Source organism: Mustelus asterias, chromosome 3 (assembly GCF_964213995.1).
Source record: "Mustelus asterias chromosome 3, sMusAst1.hap1.1, whole genome shotgun sequence".
NCBI lineage: Eukaryota > Metazoa > Chordata > Chondrichthyes > Carcharhiniformes > Triakidae > Mustelus > Mustelus asterias.
Window position 1 is genome coordinate 10,219,629 of NC_135803.1, and position 20,413 is coordinate 10,240,041.

Below are 20,413 nucleotides of genomic sequence, written 5' to 3' on the forward strand. Positions count from 1 at the left end.
TCATCTTCAAATTCTCTCCCGATCACAATGCATTCTGACTGGCCTCTACAAGTGACCTTTCATATGTTATTGGCTCAAGATCTGGGAATTCCTTATCTCACACCATCACAGCTAGAAGCACAATCACCACACGGTGGCTCAAAGAGACCGCAATAACCTTTCAGGGCAACTATAGGCAATCAATGCTTTGCAATTTCGCCAACACAATGAAAGCACAATTTTTAGCACAGCTGACACTGTCTCCTTCTCCTGGAAATTATGACCCTGAGTGTAAATTAGCATTTGACAGATATTCCGCCATGCAGAGATATTTCACCAGAATGGTTCTGGGAAAAAAATTGCCAAATTATCAGGACGGGATGCATAGACTAGACTTGCAGTCTCTCCAATATAAAAGATCAAGTAATGAGCCTAAGGAAATGTTTAAGAAGATTAAAAGGATTTTATATATAGAGGGAAATGACTTCCTCAGATGGTGAGGAGGCCAGAACAAGGGGGCATAACCTTAAAATTAGAGGCAGGAAATTGCAGTAGAGGCAAATGGAGCAGCCATAATCGAATTGACCGCTGAAACAAGCTCATAGGGGTTAACGCCCTACTCCTCTGCCAATGCCCTGATGAAGTTGACTGGCTTAATGTTGGCAAGGGGCCACAAGAAGAGTGGTTCTCCATTATAGATAACCTTTTAACCAACATGCACAGGGCTGTGTTATTCATGGTCAAACAGACACATAGGCAGGTCCGCTCCCCGCCCCCAGCCCAGCGATGAGTTTTCTGGCAGTAGAGATGGCCTTGCCATGAGCTGTGGGTAAGATCTCCTGGTTCGGCAATGTCTACAGCGTTTTGCGTGGCTCGTCTGTCCCAGTGCTGGGGAGCCCACCGGGGGGGGGGGGGGGGCGGGGGGGTCACCTTTGGTGAGGTGGGAAGGGCTGCAAAACCCTGCCCTTGGATCTGGAAGCATAGGTTGAGTCTGATAACTGAACACCAATCCATGCAGATACTGGCTTCCACTCCCAGTGGAAGAATACGCTCTGATTGTTGGCTGTAGAACTGTGAAAATATAAAAAAATTCCTTCGTCCTGTATTTTTAACCAATTTGTAATCACCTATTGGTCCATCTCATGGACAGAGGATACCTAAATAAAAGACAGTTACAATATTACTGCAATTGATAATCAGGACATATCTTCTCCTTGCTGTATAAAAATGTCTTTAGTGTCCTGGTTAAAAAGTATCCTTTAAACAATGTCACTAAAACAACATCCAATACTTTGTGTTTTTAATGTCTCTTCCTTCGACAGTTCTGAGTTTTGATGGATGTCCAGATTATAGTAAATGCCTCTCTCTTCACACTCCCCTGAGGGTTATTTGTTGGTTTTTCACCCCAATCTTTGAATGCAGCCTTGTATTTTAAGCAACTGCTCTGCCCAAGTACAAATTGCAAAATTTCCAGTCAGCTGAAAGCCAAACACATTTTTTTTCAAAAATAAAGTGGCATAGCCTCGTAACACCTCCCCATTCCAAAGAAATGAAATGACATTCATCCTCATTTCATTACAAGGTTTAAAAAAACACGAAACAAAAAAACATATTCACTTCCATGCACTCTCTTAACCTTATTCACTAAAACATATTTCCTGCTCATTATTCCATTGCTGTTGTGGAATCTTGCTGAGTGCACATCTGCTGCCTTGTTGACTCACTTCAGAAGTGGGTCTACATTTCAGAAGTCCTACGTTGGCTATGCAGCACTTTGGCTCATTCTGAGGATCTGAAACTTGTAATAGAAATTGTTACCACCAGGTGAGAAGGGGAGAGCCAACTCTCTTGTTTTCTTTTACCAGGATATGCCTTTTCCAAGCTGAAGCAGCTGATGTTACAAAGATGGAAGATCTGGGAAGGGAAACTCCTCTCTGGTCATGCACACACACACACACACACAATTCCAACAACAAAAGGTGAAATAACATCAGGTTAATTGCCCATTGGTTGCCCTTGAGGGATAACTTTTAACTGTTGTGGCCGACATAGGTTAGCTGGTTTTTTTGGATGCTGTCAGATGCTGAGGATATTGCAATTATTACGAGATCTCGGTTTGCTGGTAGATTTCTGGTAGAGCTGACTTCTCCAACCAGGTGACATACTTATTCCAAAAGAGAAAGAGAGAGAACAGCCTTCAGCTTCTGTCCTGTGCTGAAGGCTTTCTTGACACCACCTGTGTACAATCTCTCTCTAGTGGCTAGCAGTCGTGCCTAGAAATACTTCACCCATTGTGTATTTCCAAACAGTTTTGTAGATCTGTCTGTGGCAGCCGTTGTTTCAGTCTCCAGTATTTCCCTTGGACAGTTATGAGTTTTGATGAGTGTCTGGATTACAGGGAATTCTCTCTCTTGACACACACCTGCGTGGGATTTGTTTATTTCTCACCATCACTGGAACGTGGCCTTGCACTTTTCAGCAGTTTGCTCTGTTTAAGTTTAAAATGCAAAATTTCCACTCATTTGAAAGCGGGAAAATGAATTTTTCAAAAAGAAAAGGGTGTAACCTTGTAACAAAATGAGAATTCTGTTTCTTTCTTTCTGTCTTTCTCTTTTCTTTCTTTTTAAAATGAACTTCCCAAACAATTTCTCGGCAGTTCTGATCAGAAACCATCGACCTGCAGCGACTTTGTTTCTTTTTCCGCAGACTTTGCAGACTTGCTGCATTTTCTGTTTGGGCGCGATCTTACTGGCCATTCACAGCACGCGCCTGTTGCAATGAAGTCGGAGAATTTAGCGCCCAGCCAATTCTCTGTTTGCTGCAGCGAGTTGGGAAAATCCCGCCGGCGTGAATGGTGGTAACACTGCAGCCTTTGTGTTTCAAACTTTCACATATTCCTCTGTTGAGATATTCAGAATCTATCACTGGATTGACCACTGCATGGCAAATACTTCTTAAAAATACAACTTTAGTGACTTATTAAACCTGGCTCATAACAATGCGAATATTATGCAGAAACAGCATAATGAAATATCCATTATAAATCACTGCGGGCAGTTTTCAGTGAAGGAATCTAATGTACTCTCAGTGAGTTCAATTTCACTTGTGAGATAGGCAGCATATTTAATTGGCTTTATTTTTGAACATGTTACATTTATTCCTCTTGAATTGTTTAAAGCATTTGAAACATTTCCAGAAATGCGTACTTATTTTACATGTGGCATAGATCCATTCCACATGTATATATATGTATGTCTCTCCAACGCTCTCCCTCCTGAAAACAGTGGTTAAAAATCTAACATGAAGACACTACAAGACAATCCGTAGCAGACTTAAAGTATAAGTTTATTTATTAGTGTCATTAGTAAGCTTACATTAACACTGCAATGGAGTTACTGTGAAAATCCCCTAGTCGCCACAATCCTTGAATGGCCAATGCACCTAGCCAGCACGTCTTTTGGACTGTGGAGGAAACCGGAGCACCCGGAGGAGACCCAGGCAGACATGGGAAGAATGTGCAAACTCCCCACAGACAGTGACCCAAGTCAGGAATCAAATCCAGGGCCCTGGCGCTGTGAGGCAGCAGTGCTAACCACTGTGCACTGGTCATTGTAGTGAGGTTACTAAAATAAAGATAAGATGGAGTGCGAATTTGGGGCTAATTCCACTACTGCTCATTTTGTGTCTCTCGCCCAAGTTTGATTTTACTTCCACTGTTTCTTGTCTTTGTCTGGCTCCATCAGCATGGACCACTATCTCATTCTGGATGGTCTTTCATCATGTATGAGCCCCAGATATGTGAGTTTTATGGTGTAATCCCACAATGATGGCCCTCTCCTGACAACCAAACATAAACATTATGCAGCTGAGACCATTAGAGGGCAGAGTGGGCAATAAACATGATTGATTTGTCCTTTCATGAGTGTCCATAGGGATGGCATGGGGCATGAGGGCCATAGGGGGTGGGTGCTGGGGCATGAGGTGGTATGGATGATGCATGGGGTGGGTAAGGGTTGGAGGATCTTTCTGTTCTTATTATAACTGGGACAAAGTCCCAATCACTGGGGTGGACCTTTTAAACAGCCCACTTCGAACACTAGTGGCCCCTGTGGCTGTCTCCAAACTTTTTCCTGGGTTGGCTGACCCAATCCAGGACCCACACACACTCTCACAATGAAAATCCCACCCTTGTGGGTATTTTCTCTGGAGCAGGGGCTGGCACAGCTGGGAATATTCCCAACTCCCATTACCCGCCTTGAGGATAAATCCAGTATATCAGCTCTCTTGCCAGGATACTGGGCACTGATCTGTATGATGCACTGGATATGTTCACACAGCAGTTGGAAGTTGATGGAATGGAGTCCATTTTTTTCACAGTAATCTTCATTGCAGTGTTAATGTTAGCCTTACTTGTGACTAATAAATAGAAAGTTTAAAAGTTTACAACTTTTAACTTTAAACATTTCTATTTCAGTATTGTGAAGAGTTGATATGTGATGCCCGCAAGGTGACAAGCATCCCGTCAATGGCAGCTTGCATCATGGAGAAGCTTGCAATCCTCACAGAGCTGTTCCCTCACTGTTAAGTCTGACACTACTGGGAAGGTAGCTCCAAAGAAGTCACTTGGAAAGGCAAGCCACAGGAACAATAGGGTTTATTCAAGAACTGTACTTCTCGCAGTCTATAGAGAGAGTAGAAGGTGTGAATGGCCATTATGTCTTTCCCCTTGTTTTTGTGGCTATGATTCATCTTTCATTCCCTCACCCTATAGTACAAAAATTTCCCTCTTTCTATGCCTCTTAGCTTTGACAAAGGGTCATCTGGACTTGAAACATCAGCTCTTTTCTCTGCTTACAGATGCTGTCAGAACCGCTGAGATTTTCCAGCATTTTCTCTTTTGGTTTCAGATTCCAGCATCTGCAGTAATTTGCTTTTATTGTCTGTGTTTATTTACCTTTCTCTTCATGCTTAAATGCATCTCATTGTTCCTAACCACATTGTTTACAAAAACTCTAAGCCTGATTGATAGCTGTGGTTTCTTCAAAGGCAAGAATTGGTTTCACTTCCTCTTTTGCAGACCACTAATTTTGCAGGCCACTTCAAATTTTTACAGCTACTGGCAGGAATGAAGATGCAAGTCACAGAGCTGCCAGAAATCACCCTGTCAGGACACTGCTTAAATAGGATTGATAAAGGGAAGACTAAAGAAGCACTCACACATTTATTTGTTTATTTGCATTCATACATTTTCCAAGGAATCTTCTCAATTCTACAGCCATGATGTAAAAGTAACAAATACTAACTTTAGCATTGTAGAAAATAAACGTCAGGACACTTGTATGCTTTGTTTTTGGACAGACCAAAGTTTATTAATCTTCTGGCATTCAAAGTTTGTTGGAGGGTGGCCTGCCCATTAAATTTTTCTTGGTGTTCAGTTCCGGTTTCGCTAGAATGATATAAACCTTCGGAGCAAATATACAGGTAAGCAAACCAAAACTGGAAGACAATATGGCAAATATCTCAACAGCTACTGTGTACTTTCCAGAGTTGATGTAAACTGGAATGAAAGTGATCCAAACAGCACAGAAAATCAGCATGCTGAAGGTGATAAACTTTGCTTCATTGAAGCTATCTGGCAACTCACGTGCTAAAAATGCAAGAACAAAGCACATGGCAGATAGTAAACCTATGTAGCCCAACACAGAATAGAAGGCTGTTGCTGACCCCACATCACATTCTAATATAATGGTTGCACTGTTATGTTCCGTATTCTTTGCAGGATATGGGGGTGATAAGGTCAACCAAAGAATACATATCACAACTTGAATTGATGGCAGAGAAAATATGGACAGTCTTCGCTGTAGAGGGCCAAACCATTTCGCCACATCATTGTTTGGACGCCTTGCATTGAATGCCATTAATACCATGATAGTTTTCCCAAGAATGCAAGAAATGCAAAGGACAAATATAATAGCAAATGCTGTATGTCGCAAAATGCAGGACCAGATGGTGGGTTGACCCATGAAAAGAAGGGAGCAGAGGAAGCAGAGTACCAATGAAAATAAAAGAAGGAAGCTTAACTCAGAATTGTTTGCTTTGACAATTGGTGTATTCTTGTAATGGTAGAAAACAGCAATAACAGCCAGTGATATACAAGTACCAGCTGAGGATAGTGTTGTTAATATGATTCCCATGGTGCTTCCAAATGACAAATATTCAATTTCCTTGAGAATGCATGTGTCTCTTTTTAGGTTTGGCCAGTAATCTGAGTGACATGCCAAACAGTCCACTGAATCTGCAGAAAACAACACAGAATATTTTTCAACTAATTCCAACATAAATCTATCTCTATTTATCAAACAGGAGACACACAACCAGCCCGAAAACACTTATTTAGAATCACAGAATCCCTACAGTGCAGAAGGAGGCCATTCAGCCCATCGAGTCTGCACCGACCACAATTCCACCCAGGCCCTGTTGCCGTAACCCCAGAAATTTAACCTGCTAATCCCCTGATACTAGGGTCAATTTAGCATGGCCAATCAACCTAACCTGCGCATCTTTGGACTGTGGGAGGAAACGGGTGCACCCGGAGGAAACCCACGCATACACAACGAGAATGTGCAAACTCCACACAGAGAGTGACCCGAGGCCGCAGCTGAACCCAGTCCCTGATGCTGTGAGGCAGCAGTGCTAACCATTGTGCCGGTCCAAACAAATAGCCTGGCTATTAAGTTTAAGTTTATTTATTAGTCGCAAGTAGGCTTACATTAACACTGCAATGAAGTTATTGTGAAAATCCGCTTGTTGACACACTCTGACACTTGTTTGCTTGCACTGAGGGAGAATTTAACATGGCCAATGCACCTCACCAGCAGTGCTAACCATTGTGACACCATGCCACCCATGATTTCCCTTCATGACCTTTGATAATGTTTTGTGAAGAACTTTTGCCATTGTAAATTGCTGATCAAAGTTTCCCATTCAACAGTCAGGATGTGTGATGCGTAGAAGTATTGGATCCTACGTCACAGAAGGAGGCCATTCGATCCATCAAGCCTATGTTGAGTAGGGTTTGAAAATCTTTCCCCAATTTTATTTGTTTAACCTGATTTGTCAAGTGTTTTACCTTGTAGACAGAACACCCCAAAACTCACTTGAAAGTTTACAAACTTTACTCAAATTTGTCACTTTGGAATTGTTTTGCTCTTCCATTGATCAGCTGCAACTTAAACGAGTTACAAATAATTGGATGGGATTGCTAAACCTATTTGTGGCTTTTAGATGCCGGTAGGTTACTTACTCAGCTAGTCCCCAAATCTCATCAATGCAAAGTACAGGCTTATCTGCTCAAATATTTTAGTAACATGGAGAGATTTGCAAAACCAGAATTGTTCTCCTTCAAGCAGAGAGATTAGGAGATTTAACACAAATGTTCAAAAGAATGAAACGTTTTGGTGGATTTAAGAAGGAGAAACTGTTCCCGCCGGGAGTTAACACTATTCAACATCTGCAGACTTAATGGAATTGACAAAAACACAAGCAGGGTGTATTATTTAATGTGACAATATATATCATGATTGGTAATGTACTGTCTGAAATTAGATTCAATATTAACTTCCCAAAGAATTAGGTAAATACTTAACGGGGGAAATTCAGAGCTTGATGATAGAGCATCATCATCAAACAGCCAACAAAGATACAATGGGCTGATTGTCCACATTCTACATGTAGGATTCAATGACCTGGAAATATCTATGTACTGTGGCATTTAAATTGATTATTTTCATCTACATTCTGCAATATTTCCTGTCCTCTGAGCGGATGTGAACTGTGCAATATTTACCTCCTCTAAGCTTCCTCCCGCTCAATTGAGTGTTTCACAAATTAAATGAATCCTATTTGTATCCACTCCACATGGCTCAATATGAAATACACTGGAGCAAAATCAATGGCATGAGGGAGGTGGAAACAGGGATGGAATTTAATGACCTTCTCCAGGTGGGTTTGGTGGTGAGGGGGTGCTATTTAATTGTGGGGGAGGGGATGGATGGAGGCCCAGCTGCCTTGTTGCTTCTTGAAACAGTTAATGGGCAGTCAGTGCTACTTAACGACCACAGCTGGTATTCACCCAGTGTTGGGTGAAGACTGAACATGCATAAAGCACAAAAAACAAACCCTGTTGGGATAGTTTATGGGACTTTGGGAAAGTGGGGTGGGTTGGGGTAGGGGATCACTTATTCAACTTACACACACTGCCTGGTTGAGCGAGCTAGCTTTGGGAAGGAGGGCAACTGAGAACTTTCTTCTGCCTTGATTGGCGAAACTCCCATGAGATGAGGAGAATTTTCTTCACTGCAAGGGTTAGGAGTCTTTGGAGTTCACTGGCCCAGAGAGTTGTGGATTCTCAGGCAATTAGTATATATCAGTATATTAGATTTTAGATTTTAAGGGATTGAGGGATATGGGAAGTTGAAGGGAAAACGGAGTTGAGATTGAAGATCAGCCATAATATTATTGAATGGTAGGTTCATGGGGCCATGTTGTCAATTCTTGCTCCTATTTCTTATTTCTTCTGTTCTTATGTAACATTGCACATGAAAATTAAGGAGCCTTGGGAAAGGGATTATGGTGGTGTGGAAAACAGACTGCCAATTTATTCTGCTCCATTTTGCTATATTTTCCCAAGAGTAATTTCACCCTCATACTTTTCAAAAAAAGGGTGAATGTAACGTCCACATGATGTATTATGACATTGCTAAGGAACAGCCTTTAAGGCCATAAGATCACTGATCCAAGTAGGTAGATCATGAAACCAATTAACATATAGCTTGCCCTCAAGGTCATCGATATGTGATCAGGCAGACAGATGCAGATAGATAGATAAATATGGATATGTAGCTAAATAGATGTAGATAAATGAATCGATAGACAGACACATATGAATAGTTATATAGATAGATATACACACCAGTTTGGTTACTGATTTCACCTTCAGCACAGGGTATACAATCATAGCAACAAATTGGCTGCCCAACTCTGGCTCCTTTCCTTGTTCCAGGTTGACAGGTTTCACTACACTTTGACTCAATGACCTGGATGTGAAATGAACAGTAAGATTCCATTTTATTAAGTGTGTATTTTATGCTGGTTTACAAATAAGGGGGGGTGATTCTCCCTTCCCGATCCGCAACTTTTCTGGTGGTTCGGGGTGGGAGATGCGCGCCGCCGGTGTTGTTCCGGGATTTGTGCATGTGCCGGGAATGCATGTGCATTTCCCAGATCCGGAGAACAGTCAGAGACCAGACCATGCTGGAAACAGATGGGAAGGCAGGTAAAAGTCATTTGAATCTTTTTAAAATATATTTTAAATGTCATTATCGGGAACTTACCAGTCACGATTGAATCTCTCGCCCCGCCAGGAGTACTTCATTCTGGCGGGGTTTAGAGTCACTCGCCATGTTCGGGGAATGAGCGGGAGACCCTGCTGGAATGAAGGGGGGGGGGGGCAATCGAGACCTCCCAGCGTGTCAGGCAGTGCCCCCTGGCACTGCCCAAGTGACAAAGTGCCCATGCTCAGGGGGCACTTTGGCACTGCCCATGGAGCATCAGGCAGTGCCAAGGGGGTGGAGCCTATTGTGGGCAGGGCCGAGGGGCGATTAGTGGGGGTTGCCACTGCCATTCTGCATGGGGATTGGTCTGGGCCGGAGGGAGCCAGCGATCGGGGCGGGCTGGGTGTGGTGTTCTGCCAGGGGTGGGTGGGGGCCTGCCTCCCAGGGGGGGTCAGCGGGGGGCACTTCTGCCGGGGTGAGGGGGAGTATCATCACCAGGGTGGGGGGGGGGGGGGGTCACGGTGGGCTCGACATCGGAGCGCTCCGAGTCGGGGGGGATCAGGGCTGGCCCGGGAATTGTTGTGGGGGCAGCGATTGGGCCGTGACGGGTGGCTGCAGGGGCAGCTCTGCGTGGGTCCTGGGCTGGCCAGCGATCGAGGTGGCCAGCAAACGGGGAGACAGACAGATCCGGGCCACTGCGGATGCGCAGAGCTCCAGAACTGTCAGACTCCGATGCGAATAGGCCCCGCCCCCCCGGTTTTTAATCAGATTTACGATTGGGACATCTGCAGTGCACAGAGTGGGGAGATTCGAGTGAGAAATTGAACTGAGAAAACAGTCGTGATCTAGAATAGTTTTCACACCAATTCAGCACTTTTGGGAGAATTGCCCCTCAGATTTCTTTAACCTGGAGAGAAGTTCTGACATTTGTTTCATTACCCGTCATGTGTACAAAAATAAACTGATGACTGGTATGTTGACACAGAATAGCTTTTGCTGTTGTATGTTGCAGATTGCAGTAATCATTCGAAACACCAAAAATTGACTAATCAAAATCTCTCTTGCCATCATCTCTCTATCTGCATTCATCTTTTGTTCAGATTTATTTTGTTTCTGATTCTCATTGGGGTAGACCTCATCTTTGTGTGGTGCAGATTGGAGGCAGCGAGTTGGCAGATTGGTATCGATTCTTAGGTCCATCAAAATAGGGAGAGTTGCAAAATGGGCTGCCAATTCACTTCCACCTGATTTATAATGTTGCATAAAGTCAAGATCCAACTACACTCTGTACAACTTCCAAATCTATCTCTTTTGTCTTTATATCTGCTTGAATGTTTTTGTCTTTTCTTTAACTGGGTCCCTCTCATTATCCACAATCTCTGTCTCTCTCACACTATGTGAACAGCATTTGATTGTCCATCTCTTAAGCTTTCCCATAGTTACAGTGGTGAATATTAGATTGTTGCTGAACATAATCCTTCCATCTGTAGTGACTTTTGCCACATAATCGTCAAGTCGCACTGAATAAGGTATTTACATATTTATGCCTTACCATTTTTTGTCCTCCGCTCCACACTATGCGTTCTTCCTCTAGAACAAGTTGTTTCCCTGCACCGACGGATGCATCATACTGGCCAACTTTAACATACTTAATGTTCCCATTTGCAGCCAGCTGCCAGTTCAGGAGATCATAGGCTGCTAGAGGATCACCATTGGAATCGAATCTCACTTCATCTCCAAATGCAGTTGTGAATTTCACCTTCTTTAAGTAATGAAGGACCTTTGCAAAGAAATCACAGGACATTCTTATGTTCTTACTGCGATACCTGTAACTTATAAAACCAACATTGTGATGTAGCTGAGGTTGTAGCTGAGGTTATGCTGTAAATTACACCTGCGTTTGGAGTTGCTGTAGGTATCTTTTAGATATTTGCCTCTGTTGTAAGTTCTGGGTCCCCACTCCAGAGCCTGACCACATAACCTCAGCTGACACTCCAGTGATGTATCAAGGGACTGCTTCACCATTGGCGACATCATCTTTCAGATGGACATCTGTCCTCTCAAGTGGAAGTAAATGATCACATGACACTATCTGAATAAGAGCAGATGTGTTCCGCTGATGTCATGGCAATATTTATTCCTCAACTAATAACTGAAAGAGATGCTCAGGTCATTTATTCCCTTACTCTTTCTGGGAGATTGCTGTGCTTGTGTTGCTACTTTACGCAAGTAACTTTATTCAATAATACTTTATTGGTATGAATAGTGCGGCATCAATGCAGGTTATTTCTTTCTTTGAAACGCAAAAATAGTTTAGTCTATTTTCAATTCTGCCCAGTGATCTGATAGCCAAAAGCTGGAACTCCTGGCAACTTTCTAAACTCATTTTGGAGAATTTTTGATCCACATTTTGTTAATGAATGGAGCTTTGTCTAAAATTTGGCTGCTGCCAAATCCAACTAGACTCCTCTTCCCCTCCCACTTCTATTTGTTTCGGATCAGTAAATTAGTCTGGCTGCAGCCTAATCTGAAAGTCTAAAAGTTTTCAAATGTATCTACCTGACTTAAGGTATCACAATTGGGCGCCCAGGCAGAATATTTATTTCAAACTTTTAAGTTGTAAGAGAAAGAAAATCAGTTATTTCCTGCTAATTTCAGAGAAACTGAAATACCTGACAGTAATTGGTATCTAATTGGCCTCATAATAAAGAAAACATCCCATTTCTATAGTTCCTCTCACAAAGTCTTCGGGTGCGATCTTACCGTCCATTCACGCCATGCTCCCATTGCAGCGAAGATGGAAATTTTGATGACAAATCAAATCTCCGTTCACTGCAGCGGGACGGGAAAATCCTGCTGGCATGAAAGGTCGGAAAATTCTGACCAGGATGTCTCTAAGTGCTCTACAATCAATTACACACATTTGAGGTTTAGTTGGATTTGTAATGTGAGAAACAAGGGAGACAATTTGAGTACAGTGGACTCCCACAGGTCGCAATGAGATAAATAACCAGGTTATTTATTTTAGATAATACAGTGGTACAAAAGCAAAAAACTATGGATCCTGGAAATCTGAGCTGTGCAGAGCAGGCTGGGAGGTGGTGTAGTGGTAATGTCAGTGCACTAATAATCCAGGCACCTAGCTTAGTGCACTGAGGACCTGGGTTCAAATCCCACCAGTGGTGCTGTTAGAATTCAATTTAAAGATCTGGAATATAGATTTAGTTTCAATAATGGTTATATGAAGCTATTATTTTTTTTGTGGTTAAAAACTCATCTGTCCCTTCAGGGAAGGAAATCTACCGTTCTGGCCAACATGTGACTCCAGATCCACAGCAATTTGATTGACTCTTAACTACCCTCTGAAATGGTCCAGCAAGCCAACTTGAAGCAGAATTAGGGATAGGCAACGAATGCAGGCCTTGCCCAAGAAAGAATTAAGAAAAAAGCTCGAAAAACTCAGCAGGTCAGACAGCATTTGTGGAGAGAGACAGAGCCAACACTTCAGGTCAATTAACTTTCACCAGTCTCTGAAGCTGAGTGCTGCCTGACCTGCTGAGATTTTGTTCTTATTTGTTCTCGATTTTTTTTTAGAATTCCATGTTTTCCAGGACAGAACAATATCATGGGGTTGTTTATGTCAACCTAAGAGGGGAGATGTACCCTGGCTTAATGTCTCATCTGATGCTCAGTGTATCTGTTTACAGTGTAAGGAAATAGACAGGCTCCAAACACATCTGTTAAAGCAGCATATCCTCAAATTCCAGTAAACTACACCACACCAGATAGACAAGTAATTTCAAAAAATGAATGCATGAAATTGACTGCAAAACCAGCCTCCTATCCATTGACTCCATCTATACTTCCTGCTGCCTAGGAGCAGCAGCCAGCATAATCACGGACCTCACACACCCTGGACTTACTCTCTTCCAACTTCCTCTGTCGGTAAAAAGATACAAAAGGCTGAGGTCATGCAGCAACCGACTCAAGAACAGTTTCTTCCCTGCTGCCATCAGACTATTGAACGGACCTACCTTATATTCAGTTAATCTTTCTGTACACCCTAGCTATGAACGTAACACTTGGTCTGTATAATGTTCAAAAAACAATATTTTTCACTGCATCCCAATACATGTGAAACTAATAAAAAAAATCAAATCAAATCAAAAGAATCTGGAACTCACGGCCGTAAGGCAGTGGTTGAAGCAAAAGGTTTGGAAGCATTTAAGGGTAAACTGGACAGGAATATGCAGGAGAAGGGTTATGATGGTTATGATGGCAAGTTTGGATGAGGAAAGATGGGAGGAGGCACATGTGAAACATAAACACCAGCATAGACTGGTGGGGCTGAATGATCTATTTCTGTGTTCTTTATCCTCTGTAATCCTATGTAATTTGACAAGGCATTGCTAGGTACATTGAATAGAATTTTAACCTCATATCATTTGTAGAGTGGGTGAATGTAAGTTTAAATAAAATACAACTTACCTGCCAAGGTTTAAGTTTTGAAATCTCTGGACATGTTTTATTGACAAATGGTCCTTGGCCATTTTTACACTGTAACATATTACCTATGGAATGGACCACAGCATAAACAGCTCTATACGTATTATACGAAACTCGCAATTGTGATATATCAGTAAATACGTTTTGGGCAACTGTTAAATCTTCTTGTCCAGTGCACTCATGTTCTAAAGGCCCAAGCCTTGTTTTCACTGTGCTGTTGTATGCTGTCCATGTGCAGTGAAACACAGCTTCCCAAAACTGCTTAATGAATTCATTGCCTGGATACTTATTTGGATGGAGCCTAACCAGGAACTGTTTAATCCCTGGAATATCAGTTCTACGAATTGCCCAGCCCAATGTCCCACCCATAATTTCAGAATTGGCTGCTGTTGAGAGAAGTGCTGCTGTGCTCCAGCCTTCACTTGCCAACCATTGCAATCCAGTGACATTCTGGTGGACAAGTTCTTCCACCAAGAAGTTCAGGTCTATCTCGGGAGAAAAGACAAGAATCACTTTGACTTTTGACTTTTTGATGAGCTCGACTTGATGCAAGATTTTCTCTTTGTCATAAACTTTGGGAAGATATTCCGAGAAAGCAACGCAGGCTCCAATTTTAGTTACTTGTTCCACGAAGGCTGAAATTCCCAGGTGGCCATAATCATCATCGGATCCGAACGCTGCCAGCCAGGTCCAACCAAAATGTTTCACCAGCTGCACAAACGCTGCGACTTGAAAATAATCGCTGGGTACAGTTCGGAAAAAAGTGGGAAATTCCTTTTTATCGCTCAGGCACACGCACGAAGAAAAATAGCTAATCTGTGAAAACATCAAGAAGAGATTTACATTTTATTTCAATACTTATATTATCTTCTAAAAAGCCCAGCCTTCAAACTGTCCATTCAATAAGAAGCAGATTTTCAATTTGCTGCCACAATGTAAAACTGGCATTGCGGATTGGCCGACTGATAAATGGTCTCCCCCAATTAAATTTCCCCTGAATTCAATGGGAGTAAAATCCATCAGGGTCCTGTCATGTGGTCCACGGCATCCGTGTTGTACCATGTGAGAAAATCTAATCTCAGCATCCCGAACTGATTGGCTCACATACACACATTTGTAACAATAATGAGCCTCAAATTTGTCCAAATTTGCAACTAAGGAAAATGTGATAATGTCACAGAATCACAAAATTATTATGGAGCAGAAGGAGGCCACTTGGCCCATCATGTTTTTATTGACTCTCCAAGCGAGCATAATTACTTCGGGCCATTTTCCTGCCTTTTCTCCATTCTCCTGCACATTGATTCTATTCAAATAATAATCTAATGCTCTCCCGAATGCTCCCATTGAACCGGCCTCCACCATACCTCCAGGCAGTGCATTCCAGACCTGAACACTCGCTGTGTGAAAAAGTTTTTTCTCATATCAGATTTGTCGGTCCTCTCATTTTAAGAAGATCCTAATCAATTCTGACCAGTGGAGAAAGGAGTGTCAAATGAATGCTTTCTGTCCTTAGTCGCTATTATTAATTATTGTAATTTGTCAGCTATAGTCTATCAAAAAATTTATGGCAGTCGGAGTTATTCCAGTTAGCAATGTAATAGAGATGTGGAGGAAGAAATTGCTAAGCAGATTATGGATATGTGTGGGGGTCACAGGGTAGTTGTCATGGGGGACTTTAACTTTCCAAATATTGATTGGAACCTTTGTAGGTCAAATAGTTCGGATGGGGCAGTTTTTGTGCAGTGTGTGCAGGAGGGTTTCCTGACACAATATGTGGATAGGCCGACAAGAAGTGAGGCCACATTGGATTTGGTACTGGGAAATGAACCGGGCCAAGTGTTAGATTTGGTTTGGGAGAGCACTTTGGAGATAGTGACCACAATTCGGTGTCTTTTGTTATTGCAATGGAGAGGGATAGGGCCGTACGGCAGGGCAAGGTTTACAATTGGGGGAGAGGTAATTATGATGCGATTAGGCAAGAATTAGGGGGCATAAGATGGGAACAGAAACTGTCAGGGAAAGGCACTAATGAAAAGTGGAACTTTTTCAAGGAACAAATACTGGGTGTCCTTGATAGGTATGTCCCTGTCAGGCAGGGAGGAAATGGCTGAGTGAGGGAACCATGTTTCACGAAAGAGAAGGAATGTGAAAAGGAAGAGGGAAGCTTATGTAGGGATGAGGAAACAAGGTTCAAATGGCTCGATTGATGGTTACAAGTTAGCAAGGAATGAGCTGAAAAAGGGGCTTAGGAGAGCTAGGAGGGGACATGAGAAGTCCTTGGCGGGTCAAATCAAGGAACACACCAAGGCTTTTTACTCTTATGTGAGGAATAAAAGAATGACCAGGGTGAGGTTAGGGCCGGTCAAGGACAGTAGTGGGAACTTGTGTATGGAGTCAGTAGAGATAGGCGAGGTGATGAATGAATACTTTTCTTCAGTGTTCACCAAGGAGAGGGGCCATGTTTTTGAGGAAGAGAAGGTGTTACAGGCTAATAGGCTGGAGGAAATAGATGTTCGGAGGGAGGATGTACTGGCAGTTTTGAATAAACTGAAGGTCGATAAGTCCCCTGGGCCTGATGAAATGTATCCTAGGATTCTTTGGGATTCAAGGGATGAGATTGCAGAGCCTTTGGCTTTGATCTTTGCGTCCTCACTGTCCACGGGGATGGTGCCAGAGGACTGGAGAGTGGCGAATGTTGTTCCTCTGTTTAAGAAAGTGAATAGAAATGACCCTGGTAACTATAGACCAGTTAGTCTTACTTCGGTGGTTGGTAAATTGATGGAAAAGGTCCTTAGGGATGGGATTTATGACCATTTAGAAAGATGCAGATTAATCCGGGATAGTCAGCATGGATTCGTGAAGGGCAAGTCGTGCCTCACAAATTTGATTGAATTTTTTGAGGAGATAACTAAGTGTGTTGATGAAGGTAGGGCAGTTGATGTCATATACATGGATTTTAGTAAGGCGTTTGATAAGGTCCCCCATGGTCGGCTTATGATGAAAGTAAGGAGGTGTGCGATAGAGGGAAAGTTGGCCGATTGGATAGGTAACTGGCTATCTGATCAAAGACAGAGGGTGGTGGTGGATGGAAAATTTTCGGATTGGAGGCATGTTGCTAGCGGAGTGCCACAGGGATCAGTGCTTGGTCCTCTGCTCTTTGTGATTTTTATTAATGACTTAGAGGAGGGAGCTGAAGGGTGGATCAGTAAATTTGCTGATGACACCAAGATTGGTGGAGTAGTGGATGAGGTGGAGGGCTGTTGTAGGCTGCAAAGAGACATAGATAGGATGCAAAGCTGGGCTGAAAAATGGCAAATGGAGTTTAACCCTGATAAATGTGAGGTGATTCATTTTGGTAGGACTAATTTAAATGTGGATTACAGGGTCAAAGGTAGGGTTCTGAAGACTGTGGAGGAAAGAGATATCTTGGGGTCCATATCCACAGATCTCTAAAGGTTGCCACTCAAGTGGATAGAGCTGTGAAGAAGGCCTATAGTGTGTTAGCTTTTATTAACAGGGGGTTGGAGTTTAAGAGCCGTGGGGTTATGCTGCAACTGTACAGGACCTTGGTGAGACCACATTTGGAATATTGTGTGCAATTCTGGTCACCTCACTATAAGAAGGATGTGGAAGCGCTGGAAAGGGTGCAGAAGAGATTTACCAGGATGCTGAGGGTAGGTCTTATGAGGAAAGGTTGAGGGAGCTAGGGCTGTTCTCTCTGGAACGGAGGAGGCTGAGGGGAGACTTAATAGAGGTTTATAAAATGATGAAGGGGATAGATAGAGTGAACGTTCAAAGACTATTTCCTCGGGTGGATGGAGCTATTACAAGGGGGCATAACTATAGGGTTCATGGTGGGAGATATAGGAAGGATATCAGAGGTAGGTTCTTTACGCAGAGAGTGGTTGGGGTGTGGAATGGACTGCCTGCAGTGATAGTGGAGTCAGACACTTTAGGAACATTTAAGCGGTTATTGGATAGGCACATGGAGCACACCAGGATGATAGGGAGTGGGATAGCTTGATCTTGGTTTCAGATAAAGCTCGGCACAACATCGTGGGCCGAAGGGCCTGTTCTGTGCTGTACTGTTCTATGTTCAATGAGATGGATATTCGCATCTGGAAACAGATAACCTTTTCCTTTTAGAAATCCTTTGGCAGTGTCAAGATCTCAGGTTAAACAGACTGAAGCTCTCTCTGTTTTGCCTTAACACTATACCTTAGCGCAAACCTTCAAAGATAACCAAACCAGTCTGACCCCTTTCGTTTCCAGTACCAGATAACACGTGAGATTAGCAATAGGCGTAAGTGTGGACTGTGGGTTGTATCACACCAGGAACTGAAACTAAGAAACTAGCAATTTCACACAGAATGCTGACAACCAGAAAAGAGGGAAGACATTAATTCTGTTCCTGTGTATTCGGTTTGAATACAGATTTCACAGCTGTTGCTTCACTTTGTCACTGAATCCATTTGTACACAAAGACACAAATTTATTTAGCAGGACTTGAATGTGTTCATCTCTCTATTTTAAGAATTCATTTGAGTGTTGATACCCAGTAACAACATTACGAGAGGAATTTAGAATGTCGAATTGTTTTAAACTGAATATTGCCTGCATCTAATTTCATAACTTGTATAGCTTTCTCTGCTTCTCTCAAATTCACTTGCACCTCATTCTGAAAATATAATTCTAAACCAGAAAGGTGGCCTCCAATATCTCAGCTTGTGTGAGCTTCAGTGTAGGCTGTGAGACTCTGAAGTGCATCACTTGACCTCCATGCTACTGACAAACAGTTTCATGTTAAATGTTTTGTTGCTTACCATTGGTATTCCGAAAAGACCCACCGTCCTGGCAATTGCTATGGATTGTGTGGAGCCAGCATCACCAATCACTGCATGCACTGATGAGCCTTCATTACATTTCAAAAGTGTAACATTTTCTTCTTGACCATTCAGAATTGTCAGGGCCGCTCTAAGCGCCAGTGCTGGGGTGGCACAGGAATCATAAATCTTATAGCCTAGCGTGATGTTGGGAAGAAGCGTCGGGTCATTATTAATTTCTTCAATAGCAAAGATCATCAGTTGAACCCAGCGAAAAGCTCTCAGGTTAAAACTGTCAGAAACAAAACATGAAAAAGCCACATTTATGTAGCTGGGTCTTTCGTACACTGTTACACCAACAAGACGTACTGAAAACATACATTTAATTTATATATTATATTTTTTATGTAATATTGTCAGAAATAGGCTTACATGAAGTGCACTGAAGTTACTGTGAGAATCCCCTAGTCACCACACTCTGGCGCATGTTCGGGGGGTACACTGAGGGAGAATATAGCATGGCCAATACATCTAACCAGCACGTCTTTCGGACTCTGGGAGGAAAACGGAGCACCCGGAGGAATCCCACGCTGACACGGGGAGAACGTGCAGACTCTGCACAGACAGTGACCCAAGCCAGGAATTGAACCTGGGTCCCTTGCACTGTGCAGTTGCAGTGCTAACCACTATCTCACCGTGCCGTCCATTATACAATGTCATTACGCAATGACATTTTTCAATCTCTCAAGAAATAATGAAGTAAGGGTATGAGAGTAACTAGAGCCTATTAGTGAAATGAAAAATAAATAGCGCAGCTCATTTCTTTACTTTGTCAGATGTGAATTTCCATTTATTTGATCGAGAGATTAATTTAGAGACAACTGAAATGTACATTCATTGTAAATGCTTCCCCTTCATAACAACATCTCCTTTGGCTTCAGGTCTGTGGCTCTGACTCCTGCCTCAATGCACTCCTTTCCTTTCTCTGCCTTCAGCCAGTTTGGACCTACTCTGTCGATCTTTTTCCTGAAGTCTTTTTGAGTCTCTATCTGTTTCTCTATTTTTACTCAATAACATCATCAAGGAGATCACACTCACTCTAAGCAGCTCGGTGTCTCTGGTTGCATTTGGTAGGATGTCTCAGCAGGTACTCCTCGATAATGAATGGGAAAAATGCCACCGATAATGATGTCCCCATCTTGTGCGAGTTCCGGCAAATTAAATTTTCTTTGAAGTCTGCAATTTGGATCATCTTTGGCAAACACACAGGCCTCCAAACCAAGTAGCACCCAACACAGCAAATACATTGCAATTGTCACTGGCAGAGTCAGCTGCTGGACAGTTACAAACAGAGCAGGTTTCTTTTCTTATATTGAGTTATTATTGACAACTGAATAAGCATCAAAAAACATAATTAAAACAACAGAAATCCCACGTGTACTTCACGTTTAGCAAGCCCTGCAGCACTGTCTGATAATTGTGTTCCATTGTCTGCACTTAAGTTAGTTTTAACTTTGTTCAAATTACCTTGAGTCACTGGAAACAATTTCAGGGAATTAAGCTGAGAGCAGTAATGAAAGGATTCGTTTTCCTGTAATTCCACTCTGTGCAATGAAAATGGTAAACATGGAAGAACAAATTATTTGATAAATAATGAATGCTCCTTATGTAGTTTGTGAAGTATATTTATTTTGATAGGGTTCTTTCCTTGTTTTCTTTGATGGCAAGGTTCAGCATGAAGAATCAGGGAACAAGAATTTACGGTCTAGT

General features: G+C 42.5%; 1 protein-coding gene across 1 annotated transcript; it reads right to left on the reverse strand.

Annotated features, from left to right (window-relative positions):
- Window positions 1-5,363: 5,363 nt before the first annotated feature.
- LOC144485847 (extracellular calcium-sensing receptor-like) lies at window positions 5,364-19,881 on the reverse strand. Its single transcript, XM_078203926.1, has 6 exons — window positions 19,742-19,881; window positions 18,644-18,935; window positions 13,800-14,633; window positions 10,864-11,091; window positions 8,972-9,074; window positions 5,364-6,274 (listed from the first exon to the last, which is right to left on the reverse strand). The coding sequence occupies exons 1-6, from the start codon at window positions 19,768-19,770 to the stop codon at window positions 5,364-5,366; spliced, it is 2,397 nt and encodes a 798-aa protein (XP_078060052.1). The 5' UTR covers window positions 19,771-19,881.
- Window positions 19,882-20,413: the final 532 nt, after the last annotated feature.

Excerpts from the sequence above, each read along its gene's own strand:
- LOC144485847 (XM_078203926.1), bottom strand. The coding sequence starts at position 19,770 with ATGCAACCAGAGACACCGAGCTGCTTAGA. Across the intron at positions 18,936-19,741 it reads GAGACACCGAGCTGCTTAGA|TTTTAACCTGAGAGCTTTTC; the intron begins GTGAGTGTGATC and ends TGTTTCTGACAG. Across the intron at positions 6,275-8,971 it reads TTGTATACCCTGTGCTGAAG|ATTCAGTGGACTGTTTGGCA; the intron begins GTGAAATCAGTA and ends TGTTTTCTGCAG.